The 15178-nt window shown below is 40.1% G+C and overlaps 1 protein-coding gene across 4 annotated transcripts in view; it reads right to left on the bottom strand.

Annotated features, from left to right (window-relative positions):
* RAPGEF4 (Rap guanine nucleotide exchange factor 4) overlaps positions 1-15178 on the bottom strand; it is a 320154-nt gene that overhangs the window by 255355 nt on the left and 49621 nt on the right. For all 4 annotated transcript variants that reach the window (XM_009443773.5, XM_009443774.4, XM_016950048.4 and 1 more), the window contains exons 2-3: positions 4934-5076; positions 1751-1839 (exon numbers count right to left, since the gene is read on the bottom strand). Coding sequence is in view for 3 of the 4 variants with exons in the window: in XM_009443774.4 (XP_009442049.3) it covers positions 1751-1839; positions 4934-5076 (232 nt within the window). In the remaining variant the exon portion in view is untranslated. The remainder of the gene's footprint in view (positions 1-1750; positions 1840-4933; positions 5077-15178) is intronic.

The raw sequence follows: 15178 nt of genomic DNA, 5'->3' as shown, positions 1-15178 counted from the left end.
CTGCTTGGGTTTTAATCTTGGTTTCTCTAATTTCTAGATACAATACTCGAGGTAAGTTATTTAACCACTCGGGGACTTCGTTTTCTCATCTGTAAAATGAGAACAGTAATACGACCTACCTCATGGTTGACTTGAGGATTAAAGAAGTAAATAAATACCTGTTAAGTGCTTGGAACACTGCCAAGTAAATATCCAAGAAGGACTGGATAAATTACATATGGATAAATATCTTGATTATATAGGATATGGCAAATATCCAAGAAATGCTAGCTGTTCTCCTTCCCATTCGAAACTGAGGCCGCTTACAAGAATCAAAACCCACCTCTCACCTTGACTCTCTCTGAAATCCAAGAGAAAGCCAGCCCTGTGAGAGACAGCAAGAGGAAAAGTACCATCAAAGTTGGGAAGCACAGGTTCCAGGCTGTGTCTAATGGAATTTTCATGCACTGATGCACAGAAAGAGTATGCTATGGATTACACAGGATTTGGACACTGGCCTGAGAATTTAACCCTCCATTACAATGGGTATCACCCAGGAAACTACATCGCAAATTCCAAATGCACACCTTACCAGCAATCTTTTGGGATACCACTCCATTTTTAAGATGGTGACTGCCCACAACTTCAATACACATACAAGTTCCTAAAAAATTTAAACCTCAAATTTGGTGTGTCATAAATGTTTCTCACATTTGAAGTGTGCTACCTATGAAAAAGCCTCCAAAACATTGCCTTAAATATGACACTTGGCAGAAGGTTATTTGTCCCTTTAAATAATTCTTTAATTTTTTTGGACAATTCTTTCAGATTTCACAATTAACTGATTCTCTTCCTTCAGTTTTTTTCTGAATCCTGAATATGTGGAAATAAGACTTGGAACATTTTCATAGTGATACCTGATGGTGGCCTTTTATGGGTCATACTTTTCAGACTCGAGATTCTTGGCTCTAAACAGTGAGGTTGTGTACATTTTGGCCACTTGTCTTAATGACAGAGCAAGAGTCACTGCAGATGTGAAAGAAGGCCCTGGGTTCGACTTTAAATATTCATATATTTTTTCTTTTTTTAATATTCTTTCTTTCTTTTTTAATTTTGTTTTTGTTTTTTTAATATTCATAAATCTTGTGAACAGAAAAAAGAATGAGTTTCATCTACTAGGATGCCAAACTCCTCAGAGGTGACTAATGAAAATAAAGCCAGTGCTGTACTTTAGAGGGAAAATAATATTATTAGCCTTCCACATTTGAAAAGACAAGGCAGAGAAATAGAGATTTCAGGGGGACTGCATCAGCCACATATCCCCTGCATCACAAGATCTCCTACAAGGCCGATGAGGGGATCACTTCTAGGACAAAGAAAATTCAAGATACAAAGATGGAGAAAGGATCCAAGAGGAAACATAGGAAGACTTCTTCTCCTTCCCCTTCACTCACATTTCACCCTATACAGCAATTTGTGTCACACTGAAATTGCTTGCATTTCCAAATAGACCTCAAGCTCCTAGAAAGCAGCCCCAATGTGTTCTTGCATTTCATGTTTTGACACCTGGCACCATACTCAAATCAGGGAAGACATTCAATAGGTGTTTGTTGAGTAACTTAATAAAGGAATCCAACAAACAGTGCTGAACTCCTTATTGTGGGAAAGAGGAAATGGACTTGAAAATGTAATTTTAATGGCATAAAAGACATAGGGATAATAAGTCTTTAAAAAAAATAAATCCTACTTTCAAAAAAATAGACCATATTACCTGGTGACTGCTGGTCTCAGATACTTTAACATCCAAAGACCCTGCCAGGACAGCATACCAGTTTGTTCCAATATCACCCTGGCGAAATACTGGGAAAAAAAAAATTGTGATATAAATATAACAGATACAACTTGGTTTTACTATATGATCTGCCAGTTTTTCACTGGTCCAAGCATGTCTTGGACCTAACTGAGCTTACCACCCTTCCCCTATCTGTTGCCCACAGGAACATAACATGTTTTTCTTTACCTCATCTGTCAACAAAGCTATATCCTATTTATTCAATATTCTGTGAAGTGGAACCTTATTAAAGAGAACTCTATCATACTTACAGAGCTGTAATAAAGATGATAACTTTAAATGTTATAAGATCCTTTGAATTTAAGAAGAATTGGCTGATATTTCCCAAGACTATATTAAAAGCAATGTGTTTTCTAGACTAGCACCTCTCCTTTTAAGGTGACCAATGATTGATTTAAAAAACCAAAATCTGCTTTGTTTAAAAATTTTAACTACTATATTATCATTGTCCATATTCTTATTCTTTTTATAAATTCACTGCTTTTAAGCATTTAGAAATGATCCTCATCAGAAATTTTTGAACCTGATCTTGCTCTAAGTTTGTCCTCTCAGAGAGAAAATATTTAGGTATTTAGATAGAACCATACTTCCCATATCATATTAAGACCAAGTTTGGGAAAGTAATTCCAAAACACTGGTTCAAAAATCTCATGCAAATCAACTGTCCTTTTAAATATCCTAACTAAATAACTAGATGAAGTGATTTGATATTTTAAAATCCTCTTCACAGTTAAAGTCAGAGGTCAAGTAACTCAATGAAAAATCACATGACAGTTCGTGGGACAACTGAGTCCTGGCAAGGCGAGTGCTTACTGGAGAAGAGCAAGCTTCTGGGAACCATAATTAATGATGACAAGCTGCTCTGACCTTCCGGACTAGGACATGCTGTGAAAAGGCAAAGAACAACAATGACATTCTACCAAATGCAATGACAAGCTTAAGATGGGGTTGATGAGTTTATAGCTGGTCTCTCCAGTAACTCTGCTGCTCCAAATCTTTATAAGTGATTCATTTTAGAGTTAGGGTTTTGTCTTTCATGAAATTCTTGGCCCCAAAAGACGTTATTATTTGTCAATCAAATTCATGTTACACGTTAGGAGATTCATTGTGAAAATGGCTTTTAAAAACATAAAATAGTCTTATTGCCAAAAGAATAAAGTTTCTGATATCAGTTTAGAAAGCTGGTTGAAAATAATATGTATGAATAATTCTTTTCTTAACAGAAATGTAACTATGAGCTGGGTGCGGTGGCTCATGCCTATAATCCCAACACTTTGGGAAGCCACGGCGGGAGGATTGCTTGAGACCAGGAGTTCAAGACCAGCCTGGGCAACATAGCTGACCTGGTCTTTACCACAATTAAAGAAAGTAGCTGGTTCAAAAATCTCATGCAAACCAACTGTCCTTTTAAATATCCTAACTAAATAACTAGATGGAGTGACTTGATATTTTAAAATCCTCTTCACACTTGAAGTCAGAGGTCAAGTAACTCAATGAAAAATCACATGACGGCTCGTGGGACAACCGAGTCCTGGCAAGGCTAGTGCTTATTGGAGAAGAGCAAGCTTCTGGGAACCATAATTAATGATGACATGGTGGCATATGCCTGTAGTCCTAGCTACTTAGGAGGTTGAGGTGGGCAGATGGCTTGAGCCTAGGAGTTCAAGGTTGTAGTGAGTCATGATTGCACCACTGCACTCCAGCCTAGAGTAGCACAGAGTGCAATGGCGCAATCTCGGTTCACTGCAACCTCTGCCTCCTGGGTTCAAGCAATTCTCCTGCCTCAGCCTCCTGAGTAGCTGGGACTATAGGTGCCTGCCACCACGCACGGCTAATTGTTTGTATTTTTAGTAGAGACAGGGTTTCACCGTGTTAACCAGGATGGTCTCAATCTCCTGACCTATTGATCCACCCACCTCAGCCTCCCAAAGTGCTGGGATTACAAGCGTGAGCCACTGTGCCTGGCCCACAAAATATTAATGGTAGAAACTGTAGGTGATTTTTATTTTGTTGACTTTCTAAATTTTCTACAATAACGTTGTGACTCACCCTGTTGCTTTCCCACCCAGAAACACTCATGCCCTCTTGTCTAACTGAACCCAGGTTTTAGACAAGTTTCCACCCTCATCCATAGGCCTAGGTGTTAGCTCCACTAGGGCAATCATGATTGGTCTAAATCAGTCCTGGTGATCCCATTATTTTTGCAAGTGATTGGTTTAGACTTAGGCATGTGATGCATTTCTGGCCAATGAGTCAATACAAGAAGTCTGCTGGGAGACTTCTAAAACAGAGACCCAGAAAGAAATAGTCCTTCAGCAGGATGTTTTTATATCAGTAAATAATGCATCCAACAGCTGTAGCTGTCAGAACAATCTGGGACAAGTCTAAGGACAAAGCCCAACACCTCAGAATGCATACAAAAACAAAAAATACAGGAAGGACCTGAAGCCTTAATAATTTCACTGAGTCACTTCACTAACCAACCCTGAAGTCATTCTACCTCAGGACTTCTTCTGTATAAGTAATTGATTTTTTTTCTTCTTGTATAAGTCATTGAATATTCCAATTAGTTGAAAGGGAGTTTTCTGTGAGTGCAGCATAAAGTGTTCCAACAGAAGAACTATTACTTCTTTAATGAAAAAATACTTTTTAAAAAATCCAACTGTTACTCTATCTCCCTGCCCCTTATTCACACGTGGAATAGATGATATTACTGGCATTAATTCAAAACATTACTATCAGCACTAGTTAAGAGAACTTTTATCTTAATATCCTATTGGCCACATATTTCTTGGATTAGAGAAGACAATTATGTGAATTTCTAAAGATATAGCTAAATGTGTGAAACATTACATCCCTCCAACTCCATCTAGAAAGTTGGTTGCCTTGGAAGAACCATTTACGTTCTGTGAACAAAGGAGTTAGGGAAACACCTACATGCAACTGAATAAACAGACTAGAGGGAAATGTCACCTTAACACTTTTGGTTGAAGCTCAAATATTTAGCACATAAATACTCCATTTGCTATTTATCTCCATAAAGTAACCACAAATCAGCATAAACCATACATGGAAATATACTACGAGAGTTGCATTTCTTACATGTTATTCCCTTTTCCAGATTCTCATAATAACCACATAAGCAAATCTGATGAAGGAGATTTGGGTGAAATTTCTCAAAAGCTTTAACTTCTTTCAGTCGAGTGAAGATTATATCCACATCTTCACTGGATCGCTCCAGTGGTCTGTATAGGGAGAAAAGGCACAAAAGCTATGTCAGTAAAGATTTATCTCAAAGTGAATCAACAGGCCTCATTTTAATTATATTCAAATTTACCCAAATATCCCACTTGTGAATATTTCATTGCAAATATTTATCCACCCCCTTATAGGTATTTCTGGGCTAATACAGACATTTCTGGAGCTTTACCAACTATTCGCCTTAAATCACTACTATTGCAGATGCTACAGCAGGAGTCAACCTCAGAGTGCTAAGTTCAAGGTGATACTCTGGTATAACACTTAATCCCTTAGAAGCACAAGATACATGAAAATGCAGATTCTACTAAAAAATGAAGTCACAAACACAAATGCCTGCAGGGGCCAATGAGATAAAGGAAGTGGGTAGAAAGAGCAAGATATAAGGGGAAAAAATCTCTAAGAAAACAACACTGAAATCACAAAGACAAATGAGAAGTGACAGCCTCAGTGTTGGTGATTCTCCAGGGAATGGTGGGCATCAGGGTGAACTGCAAACGGGACTGTCCGCAGGGAGCAGCTCTTATTTGGCTGTTCTCCTTCTTCTTAGTTTTCTGTGTAAATGTGAGCCCAGATGTTGTCAAATCTTCCCATTGTTCAAGGTAAATCTAGGTGTGTGGACATTTGTCTGCTTTTTTCTTTTTTCTTTTTCTTTTTTTTTTTTTGAGATGGAGTTTCACTTTTGTTGCCCAGGCTGGACTGCAATGGCATGATCTTGGCTCACTGCAATCTCTGCCTCCTGGGTTCAAGCGAATACAGCCGCCCGCTACTACATCCAACTAATTTTTTGTATTTTTAGTAGAGATGGGGTTTCACTATGTTGGCCAGGCTGGCCTTGAACTCCCGACCTCAGGTGATCCACCCACCTCAGCCTCCCAAAGTGCTGGGATTATAGGCTCACTTTGTCACCCAGGCCGTGTGCAGTGACGCAATCTTGGCTCACTGCAGCCTTGACCTCCAGGGCTTAAGTGATCCTGCCACTTCAACCTTCCAAGTAGCTGGGATTACAGGTGCACTCCCCCATGTCCAGCTAATTTTTTGTACTGGCGGGGTTTCGTCATATTGCCCAGGCTGGTCTCAAACTCCTGGGCTCAAGCAATCCTCCCGCCTCAGCCTCCCAAAGTGCTAGGATTACAGGCATGAGCCACCATGCCCAGTCTGTTCATATTTCTTGAACACTGTGTGGGCCACACACATAAAAAAAATCTCTGGAATAGATGCAACCTGCTGACTGCCATTTCATAACCTCTGGATTAAGATAAATCAAAGAACCAAACAAAAATAAGACAGTTTTACACACTACATAAACTATTTTTTTCTTTTCTTTGAGCAATTTTCCAAGTCTGTTCCTTCCATGTGCTTTGCAGGAACCCACTGCTGTTCTTGATAGATATTTCACATTATATAGAAACTATCATGTGTTCCCCAGAGCATTCTGGGATCAGAGGAAACGAACTGGATGAGGATGTGAAAGAGACAAGTAATGTTCACCAAATAGCCATGTGCTCCCATGAATATACTAGCCTCCTTTGTAGTTATGTTGGGGCTGGACTGAGAACAAAACTAGCATATATTTATTCTGAGGTGAGACTGATAAGAGCTGGGGGCCTCTCTTCTTCAGGAACAACTTTGAAGGGTGTTATGGGTTGAACTGTGTCTCCTCAAAAGATACATCAGGGACCTGATACTCAGCACCTGTGCATGTAATCTTCTTTGGAAATAAGGTCTTGTAGATGCAATCAAATTAAGATGAGGTCACACTGGATTATGGTTGGCCCTAATCTAATAACTAGCACCCTTAGAAAAAGAGGGGAATTTGGACAGAGAGACACCAGGAAAACAGCCATTTGGAGGTGGTGACAGAGACTGGAGTGATGCATCCACCAGCAAGGAATGCCAAAGATTGCTGGCAACCTGCAAAAGCTAGAAAGAGACAAGAAGGATTGTTCCCTAGAGCCTTCAGAGAAGACATGTGCCTCCCACACCTTGATTCTGGACTTCCAGCCTTCAGAACCCTGAGAGAAAAAAGTGTTTGTTGTTTTAAACCATTCAGTTTGTGGTATCTTGTTCCAGCAGCCCTAGGAAACTAAGACAGGAGGCATGTGTTTTACATGCCATAGCCACAAGATGGAGAAGAATGTACAACCCACAAAATATTCTGTGTAAGTGGCAGGTACATTATCAGAGCATCACCCAGCATTACCCAGACTAATACAGAAGTCAAGACTAGCTAGGCCAGAGTTCAAGGGACTTGGGACATTGTCAGAAGACAGATTCCATCATGAGAGATGAACATTTTCAGAGGACATGAGTAGATGATCTGTCACTAAGTGGAAGACCTAAGATACAGGCTTTCCTGAGCTTAGTTTAAAAGCTCTTCATCTTGCTCAATTTTCACCCCATCACACTTTTAGGCCCAAGAAAACTAGATTCAAAGAACATGCCCACAACCTCCCTGGCCTCCCAACAAACCCCTACTAGAAGGGTTTGGATTCTGCTTCCTGGGGAAGAGGAAGGGAAATCCTGATGTGTGTGTGCCCAGTCTCTGAGATGACAGCATGCCTGAAAGCACTGAGAGATGTGCAGGCTTGACTTGGAGAAATACAACACATCAGTATCAGTGCCTCTTCCTCCTATTACCCCTTCAGAAGGGCTTTCTAAACTCCTTACCAGAAACTATGTCCTCAAAGTTAAGGGGCTTTGGAACAGAGACTAGGACTTCAGCAGTTAATAAGGTGGTATGGACAATGGTGCAGATAACTTTCAGTCTTTGTGTGTCTGGGGGGCAGCAAGGACAGCAGCAGCTGGCAGAGGCGCCCCTACTGGGGGATCCCAGAGAGTAAAGCACACTTCCCGGGAGGCAGAGCTGGTGCTGGTGCCAGCAGGGAGTCGGGTTGCGGCCACAGAAGCACTGGTAGCAGCCACAGGCCCAAAGCAATGGCAGCATGCAAGTGACTGTGGGAGGAATCATAAGAACTAGATGAGCTAGAAACTGACTGGACATTGATATGGCAGATTCTACTTAGCTACATAGGAAAAGAGACAAACAGAGATTAGAATCCATCTTCCACAAAGAAAGAAAGAGCATGCCTTTTTGTTTATTCTCACCAGAGCATCTCCCACATTAGGAGTGTAGACTAGGGCAGCTAAAAAGATTTTTAGCCTGACACTCAAGAGAAAATAGTAGAAGAAAAATGTAGGTACTTCTATACAGTCCAAAACAAGCACAGAAGAACTTCAAGCTTCAGAACCAGATTGTTAAATGACAAAAGACACTCGGAAAGACAAAATTAATTTGAGATAACTGGGAGAAGAATGAAATCTCTTCTCCTGATATTTTTGTGTGCCCCCAAATTAGGCCCTAACGATGTCATTCTTGTTTAATATTTAAGCCTCAGAAACAATGAAAAGCAACCTTCTATCTGTCATTAATTTTATTGGGTACTTCATGGAGTGGGGAAAATTTCATTTGGCTATTAACAGACACCTTTACTATTCGATCTCTGGAAACTACCACCAGTGATAATCCTTTTGTGAATCTCTAATTTCATAATGCAATGTATATTCTCACCTCTCTAGAGGTCATGTCTGGGACCTCCTTTATCGATCCTACAGTGCCCGAAACAGGGCCAACCATACAAAAAGTCCTTGCATGTAATCTTCTACAGCGACCTCAAACTGAACTTATCTTCTCTCCCACATCTGCTACTGCACCTGCCCCCCTTATTTCCATGCATGGAGTAGACTCACCCTCTGCTATGGTCTAAATAGCATAGAGGTGAGCCTACTCCTTCTGCTATTTGGTCCCTCAAAACTCATGGGTCAGAAATTTAATCACCAGTGCAACAATGTTGGGAGGTGGAGTTTAAGGAAAAGTGCTTAGGTCATGAGGGCTCTGCCTTCATGCAGTATCTGTGGATTAATGAGTGGATTAATGCTGCCATAAAAAAGGCTTGCAGGAGTAGGCCCACCCCTTTCTACCTTCCACCATGTGAGGACACAACAAGAAGACTCTGACCAGATAGATGCTGGCACCTTGATACTGGACTTCCCAGCCTCCAGAACTGTGAGAAATAAATTTCTGTTCTTTTTGAATTACCCAGTCTCCAGTATTCTGTGATAGCAGCACAAAACAGACCAAGACACTCTCCCTCACCACATCCCGGTGATTTTACCTGTGAATGTCTCTCAAATTCATCCCTCCATTAATCCTTATGCCACTCTCTCATTGAGCGTGGATAAAGGGCATATGAAGCACAAAGCACATGTTGAGACATGAATCTGAACAGCATGGCAGTCCTATCCTAGGAGGGTTCTGTCTAATAATCAGCAGAAGCATTTTAAGCAGGGTAGTGGCATGCTTGGATATGCATTTTGGAAAGATCACCTTGACTGTGACTAGTAGCAGATGGGAGACAGTCAAGATCAACAGCCAAGAGGAAGTTAGGAAGTTCTTGCAGTATATCAAAATGATGATGTGGTTTCTCTAATTATAGCTCGCTCTAGGCTCCTTTCTTCTCCCTTCATAACGATGAACAGCTGGTCCCCAAGCAAAAGCTCCAAGTACAGAGAATTGATTTTCTTTAGCCTGGCATCTAATATCCAGGGCCTTTTTTAAAAAATGACTTTTTAAAAACTTCCATTTTTAAAACATGTTCAAACAACAACAAAAGAATCATTTACAACCTCTACAACTTGGTATTCTAAAAAATTAATATCTAATTAAGAAATAGCCTAAGGACTTGAATAGACGTTTCTCCAAAGAAGACATACAAATGGCCAACGGATATGAAAAGGTGCTCATTGTCACTAATCATCAGGGAAATGCAAATCAAAGCCATAATGAGATATTACCTTACATCTATCAAGATGGCTATTATAAAAAAAAATGGTGGTGAGGATGTGAGGAAACTGGAACCTTTGCACACTGTTGGTCAGTATCTAAAATGGTGTGGCTGCTATGAAAATCAGTTTAGAGATTCCTCAAAAAGTTAAAAATAGAACTACCATTCATCCAGCAATCTCACTTCTGGGTATTTATCTGAAAGAATTGAAATCAGGATCTTGAAGAGATATTCACACTTCCATGTTCATTTCAGCATTATTCACAGTAGCCAAGATACAGAAACAACCTAAATGCCTATCAGTAGATAAATGGATAAAGAAAATAATACATATATACACACAATGGAGTATTATTTACCCCTGAAAATGAAGGACATTCTGCAATCTGTGACAACATGCATGAACCTTGAAGACATTCTGCTAAGCGAAATAAACCAGTCTTGGACAAATACCGCATATTTCCACTTATGAGGTTTCTAAAATAGTCAAATTCATAGAATAAAAGACTGGAATGGTGGCTACCAGGGACTGGAGTGAAAGGGAAATGAAGAGTTATTATCAGCTGACCGAGAGTTTCAGTCAAGAAAGATGAATAAGCTCTAGAGATCTGCTGTATAACACTGTACTTATACCCAACAAAAATATATCCTACACTTAAAAATTGGTTCAGAGGGTAGATCTCATAGTAAGTGTTCTTAACACAATAAAATAAAAAATTTAAAAAGAATCATTTGTAAACAAATACACTGTAGAACACAGGATTATAAAGTGGCCCCCTGTGACCCACACCATGTATAATCCTTTTGAGGCTGGGTGGGAGCTCCACTTTGCTTTTAGCCAATAGAATATGGCAAAGTGAAGAGAGATCACTCCCATGATTATGTTATGTTGTATGGCAAAGGTGAAGAGATTTTGCAGATGTAATTATGGCCCAGAATTAGTTGACTTTGTTAATCAAAAGTGAGGTTTTCCTGGTTGAGCCTGACCTAATCAAGTGAGATATTTAAACAAGAATGGAAGGAGTGAGAGGTTCTTTTGCTGGCACTGATGAAGACAGCTGCCCTGGTTGCCTGAGGGCCTCTGAGAGGGCCATGTGGCAAGAAATGTGGGCAGTTACTGACTGACAGCCAGCAAGAAAACAAGGACCTCAGGCTTACCACCGCAAGAACTGAATTCTGCCAAAAATGATGTGAGCTTCAAAGAGGTCAACTGAGCTCCAGAAAGAAGCACCTCTTATTTATTTATTTATTTATTTTATTTTATTTTATTTATTTATTTATTTTTTAGATAGAGTCTCACTCTGTCACCCAGGCTGGATTGCTGTGGCATGATTATGGCTCACTGAAGCCTCGACCCCCTGGGTTCAAGTGATCCTTCCACCTCAGCATCCCAAGTAGCTGGGACTACAGGTGTGCATCACCTGCTCTTCTAATTTTTTTATTTTTTATTTTTTTTGTAGAGACAGGGTCTCGCCTTGTTGCCCAGGGTGGTCTTGAACTCCTAGGCTCAACCAATCCTCCTGCTTCGGTCTCCCAAAGTGCTGCAATTACATGTGAGCCACCACGCTTGGCCAGGAGCACCTTGATTTCAGCCTTTAATACTCTGAACAGAGGATCCAGACAAGCTGTGCCTAGACACCTGCCACATGAAAACAGACAGATAATACATGTATGCTTTTTTAAGCAGCTAAGTTCATCATAATTTGTTACACAGCAACAGAAAACTAACACAAAGTTATTTTCTCACACTGACTAATTTCCTTATGGCCCAGCTTAGATTTCACTCCCTTCTTGGAGCTTTTCCTTACAACGTTTTCTCTTCTCTGAAATCCAATTGATAACATCTCTTTTTGGCATCTAACCCCATTATTTATTATTTCATGTTTCATGCATGTAAATTTTTTCTTGGAGAGACCTTCTGCTATGGTCTAAATGTTGTGTCCTAAGTCCCCAAAATTTATATGTTAAAATCCTAACCCTTAAAGTGATGGTATTAGGAGGTGGAGCCTTTGGGAGGTGATTAGACCGTAAGGGCAGAGCCCTCATGAATGGGATTAGTGCTATTATAAGAGACCCCAGAGACTAGCTCTCCATTCTGTCATGTGAAGACACAGAAAAAGGTGCTGTCTATGAGTTAGAGAGCAGCCCTCACCAGACACCAAATCTACCAGCATCTTGATCTTGGACTTCCTAGCCTCTAGAACTATGAGAAATAAATTCCAGTTGTTATAAGCCACCTAGTCTAACGTACTTTGTTAGCCAGGGCATGGTGGCTCACACCTGTAATTCCAGCATTTTGGGAGGCCAAGGTGGGAGGGTTGCTTGAGCCCAGCAGTTCAAGACCACCCTGGGCAATATGGCAAAACTACATTTCTACAAAAAATTTAAAAATGAGCCAAGCATTTTGGTGCATGCCTGTGTTCTCAGCTACTCAGGAGGTTGAGACAGGAGGATTGCTGGAGCCCAGGAGGTTGAGGCTGCAATGAGCCATGATCATGCCACTGCACTCCAACCTGGGTGACAAAGTGAAGCCCTGTCTCAATAAATAAATAAATAAATAAATAAATAAATAAATAAATAAATAAAGCACTTTGTTTTAGCAGCCCAAACAGTCACCTTCATTTATCTATTCATTCATCCAATAAATACTAGTTGGGTCTTATTTCTTATTAACCCTCGAATCACTATGTATTCCTGTTTTGTTTTTTTCTTCTTCTCATGGTTCCTCAGCTCTTCCAAGATGAATTTAACAGTCATCAAAAACTTTCTGACAGCAAGTTAGACAGAGGACAACCCATCTAAGTTAGCAAAAGGCTAAAACTAAAAATATTTCTGATGACATAAAATTATTTTAAGTTCTATATAAATCATAATGGTAATAATGCCTATTAGCAGTATCAAAAAAGACCATTTTATTAGAATGTATTGATAATCTTAAAAGGAATAGGGTTTTTTAATTTTTTAATTTTTATTTTTTGAGACAGAGTCTCACTCTGTCCCCCAGGCTGCAGCGCAAGGGCATAATCTTGGCTCACCGCAACCTCTACCTCCCAGGTTTAAGCAATTCTCCTGCCTCAGCCTCCCAAGTAGCTGGGATTACAGGTGCCTGCCACCACACCTGGCTAATTTTTTTGTATTTTTAGTAGAGATGGGGTTTCACCACGTTGGCCAGGCTGGTCTTGAACTCCTGACCTCAGGTGATCCACCCACCTTGGCCTCCCAAAGTGCTAGGATTACAGATGTGGGCCACTGCTTCAAGCCAGGAATAGGGTTTTAAAGTTAAGTTTATTTTATTTTTTTAGAGATGGCGGTCTTGCTATGTTGTCTGGGCTAGAGGACAGTGGCCATACACAGGCATGATTATAGTGAACCAAAGCCTCAAACTCCTAACCTCAAGCAATCCTCCTGCATTAGACTCTCACGAAGCTGGGACTACAGGTACATGCCACCACATCCAGCTAATTTTGAAAATTTTTTGTAGAGATAAGGTCTCTCTATATTTCCCAGGCTGGTCTCGAACTTCTGGCCTCAAGCAGTCTTCCCACTTTGGCCTCCCAAAGCTCTGAGTCAATTCTTAATTACCACCTGGCCTATAAATAAGTGTTAAAACCATTCTTTTTTCTTTCAGGAGACATAGACACCAGAGAAATTTATGAAATCTATGACATTTTAAATGGCTCTCCATTCACCGAACACATCCTTTCATGAATGCTCATTCATTTTATTTATTCACTCAGTAAACTATACTGCTTTACTACTATACATTAGGCACCTTAATCTGGAAGTATAAAGATGAGCAAAATGCCAACAGTATCCACGAGGAGCTCACAATCTAGTGGCAAATGGAATCAACCAAAATTAGAATATAGTATAATAAGGACTGTAATACGAGTACCAACAAGGTTCAGGGCTGGACCTTGTTTTACTACACACGGTAGTTGAATATGGAAACTATCAAAGTCAGGCATCCAGGCAATAGCAAAGGTTCTGGATTCCGGGTGCTTTCCACCTGCATTATGCAATGTGGACATCTACTGTGCTCTTAAATTTTAATTCAGTCAACTCTGGATTATCTAGGAACTAATTAGCCAGTTTCTGAGTTAGCTGGAGCACAAAATAAGAACACAAAGGCATTTGTGGGAAAGAACACACAATAACCATAAATCAGTAAGAAACATTGTCCCCTCGATGACTTCCGTTGCTTGGCTATCTGACAGTCAATATTTGCAAACCCTTTACCGTGGAGAGTGCCCACCTCCTTCATCAATCAGCTGAGTAGACCCCTTAGTGGCAACTTCTGCCACAGCTTCTGGGGACCTCTTGGGACAGCAGATTCCAACACCCAACACACCTGAGGGGTGCAGGAAGAAGAAGTGGAGAGAAAGGGGGAGGGAGGCAGAACTGCTCTCTGCCCAGTGCCTTCCCATAATTATAAACAAAAAGCTTGGCCAAGAAATGGACCACATTAGCAGACTATGATAACACTGTCATCTTATAGGAATGTATATAATGCTCAACTACCTCAATATGTTTTTTAAATTTTCAGATGTCTTTGGAAAATCAGTAAATGTATTTCAAAACATTGAGTGTAATGTTCACTTAATATATATGCATTAGAATGACTTTAAGGTTCAGTTTGACTCTTATTTTTAAGAGTAATTTAGCATTGCAAAGAGCTGCTCATCTCCTCCAGTGAAGAACTGTCAAATCTGAGATAATGCATATGAGCTTTATCAATTACAAAAGGCTACAGAAGCTATTTCTAGTACCACCGTCGTCATCATCATTATTAGCCACCAAGACATTTTTTTAAAAGTATCTCAAGAAAGCAATAAATAAAGTGCTTAAAAACATATACTAAAATTTTTCCATGCCTTTTAGAGGTTTTATGGATAGGTGTGCATTGTGTTTTTTCTCTATAACAACAGTTGAGATCTTAAATACTATGTACTCTACAATCTCAATCTTTTTATAACACTATTAGCTTTTCAAAGGGCCTTGACACTTACTGAAAATTTTGATCATTGCAGCCCTGTTAGATAAAACAGGTATTAAGAATTCCATTTTGGCTGGGCACAGTGGCTCACGCCTGTAATCCCAGCATTTTGGGAAGCCAAGGCGGGCAGATCACCTGAGGTCAAGAGTTCAAGACCAGCCTGACCAACATGGCAAAACCCCATCTCTACTAAAAATACAAAATTAGCCGGGTGTGGTGGCACATGCCTGTAATCCCAGCTACTCGGGA

The sequence above is a fragment of the Pan troglodytes genome, chromosome 13, assembly GCF_028858775.2.
Source record: "Pan troglodytes isolate AG18354 chromosome 13, NHGRI_mPanTro3-v2.0_pri, whole genome shotgun sequence".
Taxonomy (NCBI): domain Eukaryota; kingdom Metazoa; phylum Chordata; class Mammalia; order Primates; family Hominidae; genus Pan; species Pan troglodytes.
Note: the sequence above shows the minus strand (reverse complement) of the source record. Positions and strands in the feature narration are given on the sequence as shown.